The 24,850-nt window shown below is 37.3% G+C and overlaps 1 protein-coding gene across 7 annotated transcripts in view; it reads left to right on the top strand.

The window, feature by feature from the left end:
* NCOA2 (nuclear receptor coactivator 2) overlaps positions 1-24,850 on the top strand; it is a 197,351-nt gene that overhangs the window by 144,597 nt on the left and 27,904 nt on the right. For all 7 annotated transcript variants that reach the window (XM_084507649.1, XM_084507643.1, XM_084507646.1 and 4 more), the window contains 8 exons: positions 1,199-1,384; positions 2,258-2,359; positions 2,553-2,693; positions 6,009-6,156; positions 8,387-9,656; positions 18,304-18,514; positions 22,272-22,481; positions 24,462-24,677. In XM_084507649.1, coding sequence (XP_084363775.1) covers positions 1,199-1,384; positions 2,258-2,359; positions 2,553-2,693; positions 6,009-6,156; positions 8,387-9,656; positions 18,304-18,514; positions 22,272-22,481; positions 24,462-24,677 — 2,484 coding nt within the window. The remainder of the gene's footprint in view (positions 1-1,198; positions 1,385-2,257; positions 2,360-2,552; positions 2,694-6,008; positions 6,157-8,386; positions 9,657-18,303; positions 18,515-22,271; positions 22,482-24,461; positions 24,678-24,850) is intronic.

Here is a 24,850-nt window from a genome sequence, read left to right as displayed (position 1 = left end):
GGATCTTTAGAGTGAATCACTAAAAGACAGCATTTAACTCTGTTAGCTGTCAGTCTTCTAGGCTGGTTATTCTAAAAGCGTCTAAAAAAGAGGGGGATATCTTATGCAAAATGAGAAAGCTCCTTTTGCTATTTTTTTTTACAGTGTTTTTTGTCTTACCAATATTTACCCTTCCCTTTCAGAAAACATTTTAGTTGCAGCCATTTTTGCATTCATACTAATATTGGTTTTATCGTCATCATATTTTAGAAGTAGTGCAAAGAAAAAGAAAGTCAATACAGAACTCCTCATTTATTCACAGCACTTTAAAAATTATTATGTAATTCACTTTAGCATTTTATGACTTTGTGTACAAACCCCTGAAGAATTGAAAATGTAACACTTTTAATGGCTAAGCCCCATAAATTACTGCCTTTATTGCATTTTATGGCTGAAGAGGGCAAGTGAAGAGTATTTTAAATATGACCCTTCTATTTCTTTATGTGGTGTTACATTAATTTGCTCTGACTGATGTCCACTACCTATATTTGTGCATGGCAGGATTTTGTTTCCTTTTTTACTTATCTTAAGCACTGTGTTAGGGTTTAGTTTTATCCACCCAGGTCGTTGTCATCCCTTCAGTCTTTTCCATTGCAGCTGGGACTCTGTTTTTCAATACGTTCCTGCTTGCATTACTTTTTGTTTTTATAAAATCCATATCAGTTTATTATCTTTCTATTTCTAATCTGGACACAGACTTTTTTATACACTGTTGTTGTCTCCTTTGCACTGATCAGTTTTTAATTCAATGGGCAGATCCTACATACTGCCTTTTTAATTCTAGGCCCATAAGTTATCTCTACCCAATAGGGTAGAGATAAGCCTATCTCTACCCAATAGGGTTTTCACTGTACTCTATCACCTTTACATAAACCAATATTTAGAGTTTTACTCTGCTTTTCTACTGCTGTCATTATAAGATGCTTAAAAAAGACACAGTGGCTGAACAAATTAGACATCAATGTTTTTTAAATACAGAATGTTAAAAATTACCTTGTTACTTGCTGGTTTGGACTCTAATATTAAAAATGGATTGTTGCTATTAAATTAGCTTGATTTCTGACCAGTTTGCAAAGCACCTTGATTAATTTCCCATGGATAAGCTGTAGAAATGATTGCTATCAGGTTTATCTCACTGTATGATCTTTGCTTTGTTCAGTGAATGGGGGATCTTGGTCTGGTGACACTCCTAGGCGTAATAGCCATACCTTTAATTGTCGGATGCTGGTAAAACCTCTTGCTGATTCTGAAGAAGGCCATGATAACCAGGAAGCACATCAGAAATATGAAACTATGCAGTGCTTTGCTGTTTCTCAACCAAATTCCTTCAAGGAGGACGGTGAAGGTAACTGCCACTTTCCATTTGTGTTATTACATTCTCTTTCCATGCTATCTCAAATAGTTACAGGATAGCAGTTCTGGTATGGTTGATAAAATGGCCTCTGAATTCTGAAAAAATAAAAAGGTGTAAGGAGCAAGTTTCCCCTTTTTCAGTTAACTGTAGAAGTTTGTTTCCGTGTTGGATTATGAGTATATTCACTAACATGTACCCAATTTGTTCTGTTATAATGGTTTGAGAGTAACACCATTTACATTAATGAGATTTTATACCCCTGTAATTGTAAGAAGAATATCAGAGACTGGGAGAAAAGTTTAAATTGGCAATCTTTTGAGTTCTCAGAATGCAAAGACAATTGTGATTCACCATTTCCTTTACCATTTTACTACTTCAGCAGGTAAATTTCCTTAGATTGTATTTCAAGCATTCAGATAAGTAAAAATGGTTTATTATGAAGCTGCTTCCTCAGGGACAGCAAGCATTTGGGTCATGTTTAAGAAATGTGTCTTAGAAGGTACAAAGCAGAGAGTGTTGAAGAAACTTGATCTCTGTGCATGTATCGTATTCCTTTTTATTATTTATCTTTCAAGAGGTTGAGCTACCACAAGTATATGCATAAACACATGCCAATAGCTGTGGGTCATGGTGGAGTCCTTGAATAATTTTTCTTCTTTGAAAGAAAACAAACACACTTCTCCTGTGATGTTATAGGAAACAGTGAAGATGTAAAACCACTGAGTTCTATGTATCCTTTTATTGGTATGAAATATTATTTTAGTCCAAAAAGAATTAAAGTGTACTAAAAATACTTCTGAATTATTTTTGGAAACAAAACCTTTCTTATCTATACAAATTACTAAAGTAACATTTTTGTTTAAGATTTGCAGTCTTGCTTGATTTGTGTTGCAAGAAGAGCTCCAATGAAGGAAAGACCACTTCTTCCTTCATCAGAGAGCTTTACTACTCGCCAGGATCTACAAGGTATTGTGAAATACTTTTTTTTTTTTTTTTATATATCACAGAATCACAGAATTTCTAGGTTGGAAGAGACCTCAAGATCATCGAGTCCAACCTCTGACCTATATATATATATATATACCTTTGTTGGGTTTTGTTTGTTTGCTTGTTTCCCCAAGGGGAAAATTCCTGTAACAACTGTTTTATCTAATCTCAGGCAAAATAACTTCACTGGACACAAGTAGCATGCGAGCAGCTATGAAACCTGGCTGGGAGGATTTGGTAAGAAGATGTATTCAGAGGTTCCATTCGCAGCATGAGGGAGAAATATCTTTTGCCAAGAGGCATCACCAGGAAGGTTAGGTTTCATATTTTTAGCACTTTCTATATTTAAATTGTTTGTCGTTTGTATCTATTGGTTGTGTTCTCTTTGTTATGTCTACATGGGACACTTATAAACTACCGACAATCACTTTTTTAAGCTTATTTCCCTAATGCACTGATGGGTCTCTCTAGAGAGGTTTTACACCATTCTCCCTGTTTGTTTTAGCCTTCTTGTTATAACTGTGCTATACAGGAGGTTGCTTTAAATCCTGAAATTACTGCAGTTATTTTAGAAAGCAAGACCTTTGCATGTTGTCTCCCCTTATGTTCATTATGCAGTATTCTTCAGAATCTCAGCTTACACATTGAGTTCATTGACCTGCATTCTATTTCTCTGCAAAAAGAATGGACTTTTACAGTCACATTTCCTGTGAGAAACACTCTCTGTGAATTATCAAAGATGCAGCACTCATGCTATCAGGCACGCTACATTGTTGTACCGTATCTAGCAGATAAGTTTTATAGGATTCACCACAAGCACTTCTACTCAGTAAAGATTATGGAAGGTAAGCTGTAGGAAACTACTGCATTGTGAAAGGTTCCCCATGAGGTTTTTGTGGTAGTGACTGGGTGGGGATTTTTGTTTTCATTAACCCCTGTTACTGTTAATTCTAATAAAACAGGTCCAAATTACTAAAAACAAATAACCCCTTATAAACCACTGGAAAGTACTTTCAAAATCAATTGAGAATAACCAGAACATTTCCAGTGAAGGAGCATCAGTCTTTGGTTCATATTTGTAGAACAGGATTTATAGGTAGTTGTAACAGCCATTAAACAACTGACATGCTGTCTGCAATACTAAATTGTAGTTGGAGTCTCAAAGGATTCCACCAAATACAAGCACACACACCCCTTTAATCATGCAGTTTTCATTCAATATTTTTAATATGTTTTTAATATATCTTGCCTTCATGAAACCTTCATTTTGGGAATTTGTGGGCACAAAATTACTGTGGTATTTAATATAACAGCTTTTGGGGTATATACAGGAGGAGTGCTAAAAGCTCACAACCTTATGCTGTGATTTCAGACAGATGAAGGAGGGTAGTATGCAATTCAAGTTGCAGTAGGGATTTAGAGAGAGCAGTTTCAGGTAAGGATCATTCTGCACAGGTATGATTTAGGTGTTTCTGTTGTGGCATCCAGCCATGTGTTACTTCAGTCCTCTTCAAAGGATTCCTGACCAAATTAGCAGCTCTTACACTCAGTGCTGAGGTTTGAGTGCCTATTCTCTCAGCTATGTGTGAAATGATAAAAATATACATGTTTGGGGGTTTTAACTGTATCATTTTGCAGGAGAGGCTTAGGATAGTCATATAAACTGTGAAGTTGGTTGAAATGAGGGGGCTCTTCTTGTGGAAGTGAAGAGAGTAAGTGATAAGAGGAGGAGGAAAAACCTGTGGAATTGCTTTGGATCCAGTACTAGAGATGAATAATGGCTGAAATGTTCCCATCCTGTAGTATAGAGAAGAAAAACAAGGCATATCGTGGACACTAGCATCTTTGCATTCAACAGAGGAACCCCTTGCATTTTTTAAGTCGCTTAGGTTTTTATTATGGTTTGGGAATAGAAGCAATTAAGTAGCAGTCTCCTACATGTAATTCGGTGATACAGTGGGAAAAAAATCGGCATTAGCTTGACAAACAAAAAACAACAACAAAAAAATCTTTTGAATTAACTCTCCTTATAAAGTGCAGAATATATGGCAAGTTTTTATTGGCCACAGTCAGAAAAATAGCATTTCCTCAAGAGGAATACGGAAACATTCTTGTTTGCTTAAAGAATTAGTTTGGAAAATGATTTAAGTAGAGATTTCACTTGTATCCTGTTGGCATTGAGTATTGGAATTTCCTGATGTGGTATATGCTAAAGTTAAGAGCTTTGGACCTTCTGGTGCCCAAAGGTTAAACTGAAACAATGACATACCTAACAGTGAAATTTCGCTTTGTATTGTTTCACAGTTGTAAGTTTTTGTTTTTCTTTACATTTTTACTCTGAAAACCCCCTCTGGTTGTTTAAATTGTGCTTCCTGTTTTCTCACTGCCTAAATAATACTTTAAAACCTTGCAGAACAATATATAACAGTGGGGGGACAGGGAAGGAAAGCAATCACAGCCAGTCCTGCAAGTTGAAAAATCTGGTAGCTCAGTAGTGAAGGCTGTTTAATAAAGCCATGCTTGGAAAACACTCTTTTCATTATCACAGGAAAAAATAACAAAAACAAACAAGAAAAGGCAACGAAATGAAGATCAGATGATAATATTAATTCAAAAACAAAACAAAACAGAAAATATGCATACCTAAAAAATAACAGTATTTGTAGTGTTTTATTTCTGTTTTTTCCCCTAAACAATTATATGGACATTCTGACATGAAGTATTTGCCTCCTGCCATAACTTTGGTCCTAATGTAATAGCCTTTGGACTTTTAAAATGTTCAGGCTTGTTTCACTGATGGCAAGGTTTCAACAGTAGAATCAATGTTTGAAGATTAGCTTTTTCCCAACATGATTTTCCATTTTAATGAAAGAAATGTTGCTGGGGGTTACAGGAGTTAAATAACTCGATTTGGTGAAGTTCAGATTTATACTGAAAACTTAAGTGTTGCAGAGTATGTGCAGTGAAATAAGCCCCAAACCTGACATGCAGTCACATCTAATACTAGAAGAAGGTAGCATAGACACAGTTTTAGTTTAGGTAATTTGTTTGAGCTGTACATTTTTGTATTTGTTCTTAAAAAAGTAGTAATTTATTATTCCAGCTGTTCTTATTTCTAATTGTTTCTGTGTAAGAGATTTATGTACTTCTTAAATTAAAGTATTATTGAGAGTAACTGTTATAAGATAATTTAAGCAAGCAATAGGGAGTAGAAAGTAGACACTAATGGAAAAAGATGATCTAGAAACTAAAGGCATTTATATTAATAATCTTGATGTAGGTGATACAGATGAAAAATGTATGAGCAACAAAAGGAGTTAGATGAAAAGTGATATGGACATCAAGGGCTTCTTGACCCACTCCTGAAATAATTTGTATTTCATAATATCTGCCCTATTATTGCTGTCACTCCTCATAAGTTTTCTTTTGATCACCCTACAATATATGAGTTCCTTTATTTTATATGCATCATCACCTCTATTTATTTCCAAAATTATTCTTCTGTTTTTCTGAAAAATTACGCTGTGGCTGCGGTATCAGTGCTGATGGATTTAGAACATCAGACACTGAGTGACTAAGCTATCTGTAATAGAGTTTCTCATTAATTCTGTTGTTTTCTTGCTTGCAGTGCTGAGGCAGGGACTAGCGTTCAGTCCCGTTTATCGGTTTTCCTTGTCTGATGGCACTATAGTTTCTGCCCAAACAAAGAGCAAGCTCATCCGTTCCCAGACTACTAGTGAACCTCAGCTTGTCATCTCCCTGCATATGCTTCACAGGTAATTCTCACCAGCTCTTTCTCCCCCTGCAGAGTGTGGGTGGAACAAAAGTACAAAGTTGCCAAAGCAAATGGATTGTTTTAGGCTGATGGACATTTCAGTTGACCTAAAACAGATAGCATGAAAACAATTTTTTTTTTTTAATCAACGCTTACCACAGGAAAAGACTTATTTCAGTACTAGAGCAGGAAAATATTTCAGTATTACAAGCAGCATGCTGGATTTTTACATCGAGATCTTCCATTAAATATACAAAATTTTCTTTAATCTCATGTTCTTAATTTCAGTATTTTAATTTCCTGTACTTTTCATAGTAGGCACGAGAAATTTTCTGGATGTAATTAAATCTCAAAAACTTTGGTGGATTAAATTCCTAATGTTCAGAATCAGTTAGATATTGGGCTTGGGTCTCTTTAATGAATATATTATGACTATTAAAATCACATTTTAGACAAACTGCATATTTTAACTCCTTGTCTCTCTTCATTCCTTCTCTTTTCTGGTACACACAATTCTGTGAAATGGCACCACTATCAGTTAAAATAAATAAGAAAAAATAAAAACAAAAAGCACAGGCAATAATATCTTAAAGTCAAGGATAAGTAATCACAGACTTCAAAATTTCAATGTAGAATTAGGTTATTGCATGTACCAGTACACTTGTGTCAGATTGTATTTCAAATTTTATTTGCTGATTATAATTGCAATGCTGTTTTCCTATATACACACTATCAATTTTTTTTAAAGGAAGAAAACATTTCTAAACATAATTAAAACTGAAACCATTTTACAGAGGTTGTATATTTGGAAAACCAAAAGCTGCCTAAAATTTGTTTAGTCTGGATTAGTGAAAATATATGATATTTCATGAAGTGTTAAATTTGAAGTTTAAAAATGCACTATTAAATTAAAACTTATACTTACAAATAAAATAGACTTGCTTGTGCTTTTTTTTTTTAAGCAGAGCTTTTTTTTTTTTTTTTTCTTTTTTTTAAGATACTGGTAGTATCTAAACTGTAGTAAGGTTTTAAAAATCCACCTCTCTATTTACTGTTAACATTGTTCATCTTTGCTTTTACACCTAAGCTAACAAATACGGAGTAACAAGCTCCACTACTTTGTGTGCTTCAGTTCTTCCACTTGTCATGCTTTAGCAAAATGGGAAGCTTTATCTGCACTTATCTTGTGCAAGTAGGAATGTTTTTAATCTAATCGAAAATATATATTAGGAATGTTCCATTAGCATTTGTTTTTGGAAGTCCAGAGTTGATTTGATTTTTCTCAGAATCTATTTTTTTTCTTCCTAATCTACTTGACTATGGCTCTTTTATAGCTTTTAGCATTTGGGAATATGCCTTATTTTTCTGATTTAAGTTTTAGCACAGAAGTAAAAACTATATTGCATCCTTCCATAAACTGATTAAAATCTACTGAGGAAAAGAGAAGTGATCTCTAGCTGCTCTTGCAAGATTTTCTTCTGTGCATATGTCTCTTTGTTTCTGCTATCTTACAGCCTTCAACTCTAAGATCTGAGTTTCAGCTTGTGTATATATGGTGGTTTTCTTCTCTTTTTCTAACTGCCTGTGCAGGACTGGATTGCTAACAGATTATTCCCATTCTGGAGTAGTATCCAGTAGTTCTTTGGCTCAAATACTTTTTGGAGCATCATCAAAATACTCTGGCAGTATAGGAATGTGACTTTTTAAACTTTCTTTTGGCTATGAGCTTGGTGGACAAATTGCCCAATCCACTCTTGTGGTGGGGCTTGCTCATAAACTTTCAAAGCTCCATTGAACAGCTGTCTGCAGCTGTCTTGTAAAACACACATTTTTGGGGGTTTAAGATGTTTAAGATGAGATTTCTCTGAAATCTCTGAAATGAAAGTTAGCTCTTGCTGAATTGTAGAAGAAAGATATACATTAAAGGGAGAGAGTCTGAAATTATAACCTATCTGCATTTCTAATGGCTGTCATTTAGATGAGGTCTAATTTTGTTTTTCCTCTATTCTACTGATTTGTTAATGAGCTACAGAAAAACCATACTGTTAATGCTCAGCCATGTTGGTAGTTGCATATCACTTTTGTCAAATTGTCAATTTGTTCTTAATCGTAGGTTTGTTGTGTTATTTTAAAGTGAGGTTTGGGGTTTTGCTTCTTTTTCTGTAATGTAATTGCAAGTTGGCCACTGTCATTTTAGCTAATGGGTTGTTTTTCTTCCCCTTGCCACATAGAGAGCAGAATGTCTGTGGAATGAATCAGGATTTGACTGGACAAGGAATGGGAAAGATATTGAACCCCATTAGCTCCAGCAGCCCTGCCCATCAGGCCATGTGCAGTGGGAACCCAGGTCAGGATATGACCATCAGTAGCAATATAAATTTTGCCATAAATGGCCCAAAGGAACAAATGGGCATGCCAGCAGGCAGGTTTGGTGGTTCAGGGGGAATGAACCATGTGTCAAGCATACAAGCATCCACTCCTCAGGGTAGTAACTATGCACTAAAAATGAATAGCCCCTCACAAAGCAGCCCTGGCATGAACCCAGGGCAGCCAAACTCAATGCTTTCCCCAAGGCATCGTGTGAGCCCTGGAGTGGCAGGCAGTCCTCGAATCCCACCTAGTCAGTTCTCCCCTGCAGGAAGCTTGCATTCGCCTGTGGGAGTTTGCAGCAGCACAGGAAATAGCCATAACTACACCAACAGTTCCCTGAATGCGCTTCAGGCCCTCAGTGAGGGCCATGGAGTTTCTCTAGGATCATCGTTGGCTTCACCTGACCTAAAAATGGGAAATTTACAAAATTCCCCTGTGAATATGAATCCTCCCCAGCTAAGCAAGATGGGAAGCCTGGACTCTAAAGACTGCTTTGGACTCTATGGGGAGCAATCGGAAGGTACAACTGGACAAGCAGAGAGCAGCTGCCATTCAGGAGAACAGAAAGATACCAGTGAGAGCAGCATGCCACCGGTTGTCAGTGGCGAGAGACCTGATGGACAGAATAAGCTGCATGACGGGAAAAGCCAGACAAAGCTCTTACAGTTGCTGACCACCAAATCGGATCAGATGGAGCCTTCGCCCTTGTCCAGTACCATGGGAGATGTCAGCAAGGACTCCACGGGAGGGTTGCCTGGGTCTGGTTCGGCACATGGAACCTCGCTCAAGGAGAAGCATAAAATTTTGCACAGACTATTGCAGGACAGTAGTTCTCCTGTAGATTTGGCCAAGCTCACAGCAGAGGCCACAGGAAAAGAACTGAACCAGGAATCCAGTAGCACAGCTCCTGGTTCAGAGGTGACTGTTAAACAGGAGCCAGCGAGTCCTAAGAAGAATAATAATGCACTACTTCGCTACTTGCTAGATAAAGATGATACTAAAGATATTGGTTTACCAGACATACCCCCAAAACTGGAGAGGTTGGACAGTAAGACGGACCCTTCAGGTAGCACAAAGTTGATAGCTATGAGGACGGAAAAAGAAGAGATAAGCTTTGAGCCTAATGAACAGGTAAGCAAATCTTTGCATTGTGTGTAAATCAGGTGTTCATGGTCTGTGTTCCTTCTATCTTAATTTTTTCCAGACTTCCTTTGGCAGTACTTTCTTGACATTCAAGGCTGTTGATAAGCAAACTGCTACCTGTCTTTTGAAATCTGATCTTCATTCCATTTTCCAATTTATGTTAATAAGTTGTGGTCATCACTCTGTCTAAAAGAGCAGACCAGTTGTGTGATTGACAGACCATGCCTGGGAGGAGATGGATGACACAGGGACTGAAAACTGGGCAACTTTTCCTAGCTGGTAGTCATACGAAGAGAAAATACTGGCAGTTGTTGGTTGATGCTAAATTGTTGACAGCTTTTCCCACAGGCTGTTGTTGAACAACTAGATGCACTCGTGGCCAAGCCCAGAGTAATAAGTGCACATCTCCCATGCAAAGCAGGGAGCTGTTTGAAAGGACTGATACCACCTATTACTGGTCCTTGTGCTATACTTGACCTGCAAATTAAAATCAAGGCAAATAGGCTTCCCTTATTTCTATGCCAATTTTTTGTGGTGATGGTGTGTTTTGTTTACTTAAAAAGTTTTATATTCAACCCCAGCCACTGTGGATGGTTAGTTTTTCAGTGCCAGGATCATGTCTCTCAGTATATTTTATTTTGCTTCCAGAATTTCTTAGGGTTCTGTGCAAGATTTCTTGCTGCAGTGCCACCCAACATACTAATAAACTGTATGTCATTAGGGCCTGTTCTAAAATGTGTCATCTCATAGGCTGTGCAGACGTCACTTTCAAAAAGCACCATGTTCACGTCACCAGGAATGCTCCCATTTCAGAGTTTTACAGGGAAAAGTGATGCTGCAGAAGCAATTTGCCACTTCAGTATTGCTGTTTCATTTATAAAATGGGTAATTACAATACTAATTTTAGTATAAGACATTTTCTGGGGAGTTTATAACTAGCTAGAATTAATGTTCCTTAGCTTTGTCCTACACTATCAACTCCCAGCTGGTCATTAATCCCTAGGCAGTGCCCTGTACATGAAACCTTCGTTCTTAAATCATGATCAGATCACACACTGTGCAAACATTTCATGACTCTCATTTGTGGACACATCCTTCACTTTTAAAATATTACATATTTTTAATGTGCAGAATAGGCTTGGGCTTGGATATTTTTTGTGAATATATTGTGTTTATATTGTTTGTGTATATAAATATATATTTTTAATATTTTCTATATTGCATCTTGAGGCTGAGGAGGGGTAGACAAAACTTTCTTAGCCCTACAGCATAGCATTGGATTTTCTGGGGTGTTTTTCTTTGCTTGTTTGGTTGGTTTTGTTTGTTTTTATTTTTCCCTTGCAGCAGTCTCTAACCATTGGGCAGTTCTTTCAACAATGGTCATAATCACAAAACATAAAGGCCAAACATGCTACTGCAGTGTGGACGAAGCATTGTTAAAACTTTAGTTATCCAAGCATTCTCTAAGGTTGCTTTAATTCTTCCGTTCTTATAGAATTTAACAACTATTGCCATTATGTAGGCGCAATTGTGGTTTTTAAATTCTTCCTATGTTTTAGGGGGAAACTGAGTCAAATTACAGTAATTTCTGCAGGGATTAATCCTCAAGCCTAGATATTACTATAGTTCTGAATACAGCTAGTATTTTGTTGCTACCTGCAGAGGGAGGGCACAGGTTTTCAGTGAGAATTTATACTTTGCTAGGCTAGAAAAACATCAAGAAATTCACAGCTAAACTGGCTAGAATAAGCTTTTGAGACAGTCCTGAGTGTCTGATACTGCACAAGAATGTAGAATTTAGTAGTCACCAAAAAAATTACTTCTATGTAAGTAATTGAGAAGATCAAAATCATGGCCTTCAGAAGGTTTACGCTCCAAAACCAACAATTTTTATAGAATTACAATCTTCTCTTTCATAATCTCTGTAGAATAGACAAAAAATAGTTTAGCTGTGAACCCATTCGTAAGGGGCAGGTTTTATCCCCTCTGGAAAGTAGCTATCTACAGTTTAGTTTAAGCTAGTCCTACAAGCTTCTCTTATGGCTGGTGAAAAAGTACATGAATACTTGGTGGGGCATTATGTTTTCCTGATAGGCGTTTAAAACAGTGAAGGTAAGCTGCTGTCTAGTGATGTCTTTATTGACTACTGGTAGCCTAGACAGCTTGTTTAAATGAGCTGCCTTACTTTTCTGTGACCAAAGACAGGCAGATTGTGTTTCACCCTAAATGTAAATAGGTAGCTATAAAGACTAACTTTACAGAAAGAGGCTTCAGTTTCTTCAAGTATTGCTGACCTCAAACATTTGAAAAACAGGTCCCCAACATTATGAACTTTTAAAAATGAATACTCTGTTCATTTTTTATTTTTAGACTTCATGTTTCTGAGGTTGAGGGAGGGATTTGAGGAGGCTAGAGTATGGACTGTAGATGCATTGCCTTTTCTTAAAGTCTGAAGACCAAGGTTTTCTCCCAAGAGAGAAGGGACTGGAGGTGCAGGAAGGGCCAGGAGCTGATAAGGAAAACACGAAGGAGCAGGAGCCATGATGGAGTGATGAGGGCTGGAGAGCTGGGGCTTCCCCAGTGTTGAAGCAAGGCGAAGCCAGTTCCACAGCTGCCTTGTAAGGCTGCTGGATAATGACAAAGGGGCTTTTGTTGTTCCTGTTGGTTTTAAATAGAGTTTTAAAACCTACTTAAAATGCTGTGAAACCTGGAGCTGAATAAACAAGAGAAATCCAACATGGAGTAGGAGAGGAAATGGTGGGGAATATAAAATAATGTAAGCATTTATCTAGCTGAAGGCCAGGCCTTTAAACAAATAACCACTTTACTCCAATTATAAAATCACTGAAAATATTTAGCATCAAAACCTCTTCAGCTTTGGAAGACGGTCTCCCACAGGAAGTGCTCATTGCCTAAATTTAGATCAAAGCTGGAACTATTTAGTACAAGACTAGAACACAGATTCTTGTGCTAAATTCTTCCATCCTCCTGTGTCCTTTTCCCTGCCCCCCTTCTTCCTCCCATATGTAAAAATTAGCTGTGTGCTTGTGTTACCTATTTTGCAGGTTTATTTAAGACTTCTTCTCCCTGAGGAATGTTGTATTTTTAAGTAATTAGTCACTTGAATGTTCAGTTTCTCTGGAAACTGCTGTGGAACGGCACTGGGATGGCCTCTGCAAGGGCCGTTCGGGGGCAGAAGAGCCATTACGTTTTCTCCTTTTACTTTTGGTGTGACTTTCTGAACAGGAAATGCTTTGAAGTGCACCACCGACCTAAAAATAGCAGCCTTCTAGGTAGCGTGTTTAAACATACACTTCTGCAGAGACCAGCAACTGACAGGAAGCCTTTCTCAAATGGCAGAGAATATTTCCAGTGCCTCTGCACCTTTTTCCCTTCCTTGGCATGGTGATGGTTATTGAGCTCTATCAGGCTGATTGTTATTCCAGTTCAGGCCGCTGTGGAGGAGAGAGGACGAGAGAGAGACCTGCCGGGGAGGCACTGGCAGGAGCAGGACTGCTGCTATCTTTGCCCCTTACCTTAACAGTGACAATAACTGGATCTCTTTCATCTACTCCATCACAGACTTAGGAAACACTTGAGAAACCTGGTTTATCTGAGGCTGCTGTTCTTTGTCAGATCTGTTGGGACTGGCTAACAGCTCAGAGGGTAGGAAAGTGAAAGCACTGGGGAGCATCACAGAAATACCATGTACTGGACAGTGTCGTGTGTTGCCTTACAAAAGAAACATTCTGTTTTGCTGTATTTTTTTTGTGCTGCAAAACTCATTTGTAAAATTGAGTGTGCATTTACGTTCATATTTCAGATAAAGAAACCAAGATGTAGAAACTTGACATGACTTACTCTCTGAGAAAGCACTTGGCATAGCATGAAATTAAATCCTTATCTCAAAATGTATTTGCTGCTCGTTTAGCCAGCAGACAATATAGACAACCTGTTTGTCTGACAGGAACTTTGTAACACTTCTGTCTCCACTGGTGCTATTCCAGAAATCTTCATAAGCACGTACCTTTTTCTCCCCAGATTCAGAAATGGTTCTGGTGTTCCTCACACTTCTTGTCTACACTGCAGCCCTCTTGTTTTATATGGAAACTAGTATCTTCCCGATACTGAAATATTTTCTTTACACACATCCTTATCATCCAAAAAGCTATTTCTTAATGTTCAGAATCCATTGGATTAATGATGGACATGTGTTTCTTCTTGAAATTATATCAAAACCCTAGAATGGGGCTTTCATTTTCTGAATAGCTTCTAATTAGAGATCTAGAAAACAATTTCCATAAGTTAGATTATAAGTAGTAGATTATCCTTATAATAAAACAGGATATCTAGCCAAATGTGTGTTTACTGCAGTCGGGGACTATATTGATTTCACTTCTGACTTAGATTTCCCTCTTTTTAATCCTTTAATTTGTGGCCAGTTTGGAGCAGAGATTAGTTTTTTGTTTATCTTTTTATTTTGTTTATCTTTCATGGCCAAATGTTTTGCCCGTGCTGAGGAGGTAGCTAATGAGCTAATTTGAAACTATATTTGCCTTATATAATCCCCAGTTTGTGTCCCCACCAAAAGTCATCCTGTTGTAAGGAAAAAGTCCAAGGTGCCTCTGTCATGTGTGGTTGTAAGGGAAGTGTATATGTGTGTGAAGTTTGGAATAAAGCCTCAGTGCAAGTCATGGGCATTGCCCATGGTGGAAAAGAGTTCTCCAGAGGGTGCAGGGTTTAGGACACATCCAGGCCTAAATCCACGGGAAGATCCCCCCAGTGGAATCTAGGCATGGCAACGTTTGGAAGCCAAACTTCATGCTTAGGTGTAACTGTACGTCAGTAGTGCTGAAAGAATGTTATTAATATTTGATTCCACCTCCTCTCTATGATGGTGATAAGCACTTCAAAAGTCGGTAATTTTTCAAATAGAAAAATATTTCCAAGCAGAACTTGTCTAATGTATTCTACGACTTAGTTTCTCAGTTCTACTGAGATTGTAATAATTGTGTGGCTTAGAGTTAGTTAGCACAAGAACTTTTTTGTGCTCCTTTGCACTTTATCAGAAATATATATATATATATTAATTCACGACAAATAATAGTTTTAGAGGGAGTTTAGGGTGTGCCTTTTATTTACATAAAGTTCAATTTAGGCCATTAGCAAAATAAATACAGTATATAAATAAAAGAAAAATCCCATCAAACTAACCAAGTACAGATTTTAACACTAGTTTCTGCAGATATGGTGCCATCTGAGGGTGGGTCTGGAAAGTCTTAGGCTAACATCATAGCTAAAACTAACTTGGAGCTTTTGCAACTGTTGAGAACCCTCATCTCATCAAAAAAATAAGAAATAATACTCTATATTGATTGCGTTAAAGTTAAAATTAAAAAAAAAAGTTGTCTTTTTATTGTTAAAATTGTTAAAATACATCTGTTTTATTTGGCCTTTCTTTGGCACTTCCTGAGAGGAATTAAAAGCATCTTGGGGATTGCAGTTTTCTGACACATTTGGATCAATATGTTCTTCTCTGTTTGTTTGGTTTTTATTTTTTTAATGTCTGATGTTTAAAGAAATAAAAGCAGTAGCCAGAATATTTAAAAAAAAAAAAAAAGACACAAAGTCCCGCACATAACAAAAGGAAAAAACCCTGCAATGTATAAAAACTTCCCTCGCTGTTTTCTAAAATATGTTTAATGAAGGCCATATGTCTTAATTCCCCCAAAGAGTATTGAATCATCCTTTTATAATTCATGATACTCTACATCAGTCTCCTCTACTGGCTCTTGCAGGCTTCTTTTACCAGCTCTCCCAGTGCTCAAAATGCAGCTTCTGTAAACATCTCTCAACTGTCTCTTGGAGTGCCTTTTTGAATCTGCTTATCACCTGTCTGCTTAATGATTTAGGCTTCTTCTAATGACATTCAATTTCTCCTGGCTCGACCTTTTCTGTTGGTGTGCTGTGTCAACCAAACTGCTTGTGCAAGCCTGGAAGGTAGCAAGGCATCAGAGGGATTTGTCAAGAGCAGGCAATGTCAGACCCATTTATTTTCCATCTGCAACAGGGTAACAGGCTTTTTGGCTGAAGCAGTATATGCTGTGTGTCTTGATTTTAGCAAAGCTTTTTGGCACTGTTACACGTGGTGTTCTCGTAAGCAGATCAGAGATGCATGGTCAAGATGAAACTACTGTGAGTGGGTAGGAAGCTGCCTGGAAATCCTTACACACAAAGTAGTTATTTAAGGATTCATTGTCATAATGGAGGTACTGCAGAAGTTTGTGCAGTGTCTGGAGATATTCAGTATTTTTGTTAACCTAAATGACCTGATGCAAGAATACCTGATGCACTTAGTAAGGCTGCAGGTGATACTCGCATGTCTGCAAATACTTTGGAGGACAACTTTATTTTGAGGAATTCAACTTGATTTGCAACTAGGAGATATGTTGGAAAATTATTAGGAGAATATTCAGGATGAACAAATGCGATAATGATAAATGAGAATCAGTAATGTCATGTGATGAAAAAAAATCACAGGCTTTTCTGCAACATTCCATCAAATGTGTAAACTTTCCGCTTTACTCAGCAGTTGCAAGGCTTCCTCTGGAAGTATTGTTCTGGACACTGCACTGCAACAAGAGTGTGGACGAACTGAAGGCAGGCTACAGGAGCATCGCGAATGATAAGAGGTCTTGAAAATACGCTATACGATGAAGAAAATTTGAAAAGCTGAAATTACTTAATTTTAGCCTGAAACCCCAAAACACAAGTACAAAGCAGCTTTCAAATACAGAAAAGATTAGAAGAAGAAAGGGGAACACAATTTGTTCTCCAGATTCCAAATACGACAGGAAGGAAGGGACTAAATTCCAGTGGGGGATGTTTTGTGTTGACACTGAGGGAAAAAAAAAAAAAACTTGAACAGTAGGGATGGCAGAGTGCTGAAAGAAATTCCCTTGGGAAGCTGTGGATTTTCTGTCACTGCCTGTCTTTAGCAAGAGGTTATATCAACTTCTGTTGGAAATGGCAGACACTGGTTTTCTGCCTTGAGGCTTTACATTTCTTCCAGTCCTCTTGGTTCTGTGATTTCCTACCACTTTGCCACTAACACCAGCCTCCAAATCACCCACGTGCTGTTTTTTAACGGAGTAAACTCTTCCCTCTCTGCACTATATAGCTTGATCTATAGGTGTACAAGGTCATGTGGAAGGAGTAAAGTGTAATACCATGTTTATTTGCAGCAAATCATCCCAAAAAGGTATGTAGAGATGTAACCTAGGGACATCTTAGCTATGTCTGCAGATTATCAGTGGCAGCAGCAGTTTAATACAGCACTAGCACACTGTGTCTTAACTAGACTGAGTGCCTTGGTAGATAGTTTGAAGGTATTTCATCTCAGGTATTTCTATATTGCCTGGTGACTGCAATGCAAGCATGCTGTGAATAAGTGATCATGTTCATGATGTGGTGGTGGGACAAAAAAGAACAGGAAGAATGGTATCACAGCGTGTGCATGTTTGTATTGTTGTTTCTCTGGTACCCATCTGTTGAGTCTGTCTGCTCGCTCACTGCTTCTCTTCTATGTTTGTAGTTTTTTTTTTTTTTTAAAGGTACTGATTTGAGGTTGATTTTTGTTATAAATACTGTCAAAAAATGTTTCCTTTAAAACTTAGTGGTAACTGAGGCAGTACTGCTTATTTGTATCTATTACACAAAAAAGTTGGTAATGCCTTGCCTATTTAGTTTTAGAATTGGAGAGTATACGCTTGTAATAATTTCCAACTCTGAGTGAGCAAAAGATTTTAATTCTCAGTGTTTATAGACAAATAAGGCAAAAACATTACCGGTGAAAATCAACATTTTTAAGAAATATATGCGGGTCAATATTTGTGTTAGTATAGGATGAATTTAATCTTTTTGCCATCTTCATTTCATGTTAAATTTCTGTTGAGGGGTACATAACTAGATTTCTCTTTTTTCTTGCTGTAGACAGGTCACTTTCACAGATTTGAAAAGTTGTGATCAAAATAAGTTCTTAAATCTACTAACTAGTTGACAGTTGTTAATTTACACAGCATCATTGAAACGTGCATTTCTTGCCAGTTAACTTCTATACAGTTCTTCATTGTTATGGTTTTTAATGTAACAAAGAAAATACATGAGGGGAATTGTCTTAGCCATGAAGTAACTTTTTCATCATATGCTTTTAATCAAGTCATAAAGAGACTAGAAATACGACTGTGCTGAAAGAAATATTTGCTTTACCTACATAAATCCCCATCTTCATCACTGTGGGATTTCTTTCACTGCCAAATTACATGTACTGCCTGCACTGATCATGACAAGAAGCCTCCTGGTTCCCTTTGGCGTGAGGTATGTATCATGTGGCTCTTTGTATGTACCCATGCCAAGGTCTTGAAGGGGTGCCAGTAATGCCTGCAATGCCAGGGCTCTCCAAGAGCAAGCTAGATGAGCCCAGGGAAGGCTGCACTGTCCCTTTTTGACAACTTTGTGAGCTTTGCACTGGGCTTCTTGGAGGGAATATCTGAAGCCAGTACAGGTGCAACAGGGCATGAGCAGGACACCGACAGCAGGCAAGCAGCAACGTGTGCCATGTTTTCTTTGCTTGCAGCCAGGCAGTGAGCTGGATAACTTGGAGGAGATTCTGGATGACCTACAGAACAGCCAGTTACCGCAGCTTTTCCCAGATAGCCGCCCAGGCGCGCCAGCAGGCTCGGTCGACAAGCAAGCCATCATCAATGACCTCATGCAGCTCACCAGTGACGGCAGCCCCGGAGCGGCTGTGGCCACCCAGAAACCAGCAATGAGGATTTCACAGAGCAGTGAGTCCGGCTTGCGCGCGTGTAGGAAAAGCTTGTGAAGTCCCAAAGCGGGGGCTGTGGTGTCTGTTCCTCCCCTGTCAAGGCAGGCGAGGAACCAAGGCAGTTTCTCAGCCTTTCCTTAGTCTTGTGTGATGACCTAGCGCCATCTGCGGTCGTCTCATTTTGAAACACGTTTGAAGATTACATCTAATTCACACGGTGTGCTGCAAATTGGTGCCCTTTTGAGGAGATATAAGGAAAGATTTCAAAATAAATTAAATGTTTCTGTCAGAACGGAATTCCCCTTCCACAGTTATGGGATGCTGCTATTGCAGTGTTCTTGGCATCATGAGCATTTGCATTTTGTGTTGACGTAGATTGCTCTTTTTCAGCAGATCTTTCAGTAAAAGGGATAAGTGAGGCTTTCCAAAGGATGAAAGAAAATATTCTTCTAAAACCACAGGATAAATAGAAAGAAATATGATTAAGATGAATGCATAAATCTAATTTGAAATTGTGGCTTTTAATTGAGTCACTTCCAGCTGACCGTGTTCCTTAACTTTATCAATTAACTTGAAAACAGGGATTGAAATGTTAGTATGCCACCATAAAATAGTGGCAAGCAAGCAAAGTAAGAGTGTTATCAGCTATGAATGTTGAAGAAAATAGCATACAAGGTCACTGCTTCATTGTTTTTTCCCCTGTAGGCTAGGATAGCAGCATCTGTTCACTTCCTTAAATGTGTAGTGCTGGTGTGATTTTTTTTGTTGGCTTTTTGTTTTTAATAAAAGTGTTTAGAGCACATTTTTAATAAGAATTTATTATATGAAAGTATTTTTGATTATATGATACAGTATATGATTATATAATATAGTATATGATTATATGAAAATATTTTTTCTTTAAAGAATAACACCAGTTCACTTGAAACGAACTCAAATTATTTCTTAGAAATGTTTAAGTAGATATTAATGTTTAAATTTACATTAAAGCCATTTCACAACCTTAAATTATTATTCGTTGAAACTGAATGCAAGTATGGGAGTACTAACAGCAGCAGCACATAAGTCATCTGAAATCTTTAGTATATTCTTTCTGAAGCAAGGTCTGTTGGTTCTTTTTGGCTTTCCAGAGTTAAGCCTTTCCTTTAGCTGATAAGTGTTCAATGCCAGGTTAGTTGGGACTTGGAGCAACCTTGTCCAGTGAAAGAGGTGCCCCTGTCCATGGCAGAGGGATTGGAACCAGGTGATCTTTAGAGGTCATTTCCAACCAAAGCCATTCTGTGATATTCCTTTCTCTTATCCACACCCTTTTTAAATGGGATGTAAACTGCTCATTTCCTAAAGTTTCTTCGAGGAAAATGTTAACATCTTCATTGCTAGACAATGAATTTTTGATGACTCAGTCTGTCATTTATTTATTTATATTTCTCTATATATATTTAGGTATTTTGTAGTAAGATTTATGACCAATGATGGTCTTTTTTCATGTTGTATCAGGCTTTATTACCACAATGTAAAAGAACTGTTTTGCCATCTTACTTTTGTCAGAGGGTTTGCTGGGCTAAATCTTTAAATTTTGATGAGTCATTTAGATGATGCATAGTACCAAAACATTTAATGTGCAGTACTGTCAAACAGGATATTGGTTTTAATTGTAAATTAATGTAATTGTGTAAACACAGTATTATTGACTCTATATCTGTGTATAACATAGCACAAAGGAACTTTTTCACATCTTCGGCTTTAAATGTGCTTTCAAAGCTACTGACAATACAGTAACAGTATGACAATAAATGAGAACATCTTGGTGGGTAGCAGCAGTTTTAAAAAGGAGGCATCTTGTTTCCCTTGTAAATTAAAATCCTTAAATTTTTCCCCTAGCTTCCATAGTCTTGTGTCTGTGCCTAATTCCCCTAGGAATTTTCTGCCTTGTCTTCAGTAGAAGAGCGTACACAAAACAGGTGCATAGAAATAGTGAGTGGCTTTTTGTATGCTCACAGAAAAGCGATGTAGAATGAATGTCAAATCATATACAATTTCATTCTTTTTTTTTTCTTCCCAAAGAAATAACTACCTTTCATTTTGTAAAGGTTTTACATTAAAATACTTTAAATGCTTCAACCCATTAATTTTTATTTTTTTTTTAATTGTTGAAAGCTGTTAGGTTTGCTAGATTCTTAGATTTTGATGCCTGGGGGACAGAGACCTTCCTTCAGTCCTATCCTGACCAACAGTAGAGCACAGTCATGTCTCATCATCCGTGTTGTTATTTTGTGCTGCACTTCCAGCTTTCCTTTTTGTAGTGTCCATGATTGCTTTCAAAGCTGTCCCTATAACAATAAGTTACTCATCTATGTGATTTTTCAAACTACAGGGGAAAACTGTTCTGAAATTATCAATAGTGATAAACTTTGGATAAATCCAAACTTTAGTGTGCCCCTAAACTTGGGAAAGTCATTTTTGTCTCCTAAGTAAGTTTTGCTTGCTTGTCTAAACAGACAGTGAAGACAAAATTTTGATCTCATGGTTAGGAGTTAGGTGTATGTGATGTAATTTATTCCTTCTACATACATACAAGCAAATTCACCTAACAGAAAATTTATATATGTAGAGAGAATTCCTATAATCTGGTTTCACAGAATAAGAAAAAAAAAAAAAAAAAGAGAGACCTTTGTAAAAAGATGTTTCCATACTTATAAACAAGATAGATAAACCTTGTCTAAGTTCTCAAATTCAGAAGTATCACTACTGCTTTGATCTAAAATAAGAAAGAAATTCTTTGAATCCTTTCTAATGTGGTGAACTTAAAAATGCAGAAGTCATCTTGCTGTTCAGTCAGAAACTCTCCTAGTGGAAGCTATCATAAATTATTGCAAATAACAATTTTACAAAAATGTGTATATATGTATTTTTTTATATAAATTGAAATGGAGTCATATAGGCACATGGTCAGTGTTTAGCTGACATTTGAGAACTGCTTGTGAATGTAGGAGACAGTTTCATGCATTTGAACATTTTCCAAAGACCAGCTGAAACAGATGTTTGCCAATCAAGTTCTGAAGTTCATTTTTCTAAGACAATCTTCAGTTTTCTTTACAGAAACTGATTTTAAGAACACAGAACATCTCAACGGAAGAAAATAGTTATATAAAGATGACAGTAATCATCAAGCACAGTTCTGTTTACCAGAACATTATGGTGTTATAGATCTAAATCTGGACCATTTATTCTTTGTTGCTGAATCATGAAAGTATTTATTTTCATTAATAACAAAAATATATTTAAAAAAAATAGGAATGAGATGTAGAAACAGTGCTACAAGATCCAATATAGTCTCAATCTGTGTTTAATTTTGGTAACTTCTTCAAGGACACAGCTTATGCTAGATAACTTTCAAGACTGAGATAATTCCTTACAATCTGCCTCAGGATGACATCTGTACACAGTTACAGTTCTACTAGGTATGAGATTAACTGGCAGTAGTATGCACATCACACAGTGGTATGTTTTCCTGAAGTGTCTCTTCTGTAAGTTAAATTGCATCATTTAAGTTTTTAAAAACATATCTAATAGCTGTTTCAGTGTCAGAAAGTTCCATTTTGAAAGTTACATGAAAATGTCAAGAAGGGATGTTTCTCAGACTGATATAGAATGGAGCATTAAATAAATAGCTCAACCCAAGAGCTTAAAGTGTGTTTGGGTTCCTTTTTTTTTTTTTTTAACGAGTGAAGTTTCCATTCTTGTAACTTTGCTTTTTGTTTGCTCCTCCTGTCTAGCTTTTAATAACCCACGAGCAGGGCAACTGGGCAGGTTATTACCAAACCAGAATTTACCACTTGACATCACACTGCAGAACCCAACAGGTGCAGGAGCTTTTCCACCCATAAGGACGAGTAGCCCATATTCAGTAATACCTCAGCCGGGACTGATGGGCCGGAATGAAGGGATGATAGGAAGTCAAGGAACTTTAGGAAACAGTAGCGCAGGTAAGAAGTCTTTGTTTGTTTTAATGTGCTTGATTAACAGACTACATCACAAATAACTTAATGTTGGGGTTATTAACAAGTACAGAACATATGTGTACAAACAGTTTGGAAAAAAAATGTGTAGTGTGCTGTTACTTATTGGCATATCTACTTTGAACTTTCTACATGTTTTTAGGCATGCTCTTTTTGCACTACTTCTCACTTCCCTTAATATTTCTAGACACACACATTGTATTGGCAGTTAGAGTCTGTTCACATCAATGTTCAAGATTCAGCTGGGGCTTAGGTAAAAATCAAATCTTTCTGCCTCAATAAAGTAAATAAATGAAGCATTCCACTTCTTTGTGCAGGTCCTTTCAAAAACAAAATTGTGGACACTACTGTTGCCCTTATGATGTGTATCTGACCCTGCTGTTGCCCTCAGTTATCCTTTACTTAGTAGCCTTAATTCTCATTTTAACGTAAAGAAAATCTAATGCTTTCATCATTTGCTGAAACAAACTTTTCAGGAACTGTCAGATCTTGTAATGGTATTGCCCCTTGTCCTGGATTGTGTCTGGTCTGCAGTGCATTGATTTCTTCATGTTGTCTTAATACTGTATGAAGATACTGGTACATAGTCCAAGACTGTTCAAGTATGAAACAACTGCTAAGAAAGCTGAATAAATGGGTATATTAAGTCCTTTCAGCTAGCTACTCACTCCCAAAATTTTACATTTAGTTTGCATCAGTTTAAAAAAAAAAAAAAAAAAAAAAAAAGATGCAGTGACAGACTCTGAAATATCTTATTTGAGTCGTTTAGAGGTCAACTTGCAGTCTTTCAAGTGCCCTATTACTTTCATCTTCTGTATACATATTTGAGGATGTTATTCATCTTATGTATACAAGTTAGCAAGTATTATCTGTGTTCCTGCCATTTGCTCTAGCACACCACATATTTCAGCTGATAGAATATGTACACAAACAGAACAAACCTGAGGATGTAATATTGAAGCAAATTTTGCACAGCAGATGAAGCAGTTACTCTCTTCAGAGGGTTTTTCTCCTTGGTTGTATATTGAATAATTGAACTAATGAATAATAATTATTTAGCTGGCTTTTAACATTCATTTAAGGATGTTGCAAAATGCAACTAGAATGAGCAGTAATCCAATCTGAAAATCACGTTTTATCTGCTCTCTAGACTGTATAAAATCAAAATGTATAAATGGTATGAATATATGTCTGCGGGTGTGTGCATTGTTTTATGTTTTTTTACATGTGTGTTTGTTTGTTGTTTGTTTCTTTTAATACTGTCAGAGTGTAGTGTTGTGTATATTCCAAATGTAAATAAACTGTATCAGTTGTTTACAGTAGATGTAGGAGGACTTCCCCTAAAATAACGGTAATGAACTTCAGCATCTATCGGAAAGTTCCTGTGAGTAATTTCCCTGCACTGTATATTGGTTCAAGATTATCTTGGGTAAGCCTTGAAGCTAAGAAGGCTCTAGGCTATGAATGAAAGGACTTACAAAAAGATGTTTGCAGAATGAGAATTTAAATTTAATCCTTCTAGCTTGTAAGCATGTGTAGTGATAACATGTTGGTACTCAAGTCTTCATTCTCACTTAGCACTTGGAAAGTAAAGCACTGACATACACATCAGCAAACGTGATTCATTTCCTGAGGAAGGAAGTTAGGGCTATCCACACACCCTCAGCACCTGTTGCAGACTACACGTGGGAACACTTACTCTCAACAATGTTTCAGAAATGATAAAAGGATCTTCCTCATGCAAAATATATAATAATCTCCACTCCCTTGACTAAGCAGTGTAAGGCATCTTTCTGTAGCCTTGCACATCTGGACAAACAGTTGTGATACAATATGCTTTGAGTGAAACTGCTGCATTTTCATCTCTAAAAATTCAGCTCATCAGCCCACTGCAATGCTAAAGAAGCTCTAAGTTCCCGCACCTGAATCTGTCTGGCTTTTGTGCAGGAATGATCAGCGGCAGTGCCCCACGACCTGCCATGACATCTGGAGACTGGGGAAGCCAGGCTTCTGCTGTGAGGGTAACTTGTGCACCCACCGCTAGTGCCATGAACAGGCCGGTGCAAGCAGGCATGATCCGCAACCCCACAGCTAGCATCCCCTTGAGACCCAGCAACCAGCCTGGCCCAAGGCAGATGCTTCCATCTCAGGTCATGAATATGGGTAAGTCTGCACGTATGTGGAGTTTGTGGAGTTGGGACTTTTTGTATGCACTGCATTGTCAAAGATAAAAGCAGGAGAAAAAACAAATCACTTCAATTCACTTCAGTTATAGATTTGATGAGAACTCTATTCCACAGTGAAAGCTTCCTGTGGGACTAGGAAGGAAGGTGTGT

This window comes from Aythya ferina, assembly GCF_964211825.1.
Source record: "Aythya ferina genome assembly, chromosome: 2".
Taxonomy (NCBI): Eukaryota; Metazoa; Chordata; class Aves; order Anseriformes; family Anatidae; genus Aythya; species Aythya ferina.
This window is presented reverse-complemented; position numbering and strand designations above follow the sequence as displayed.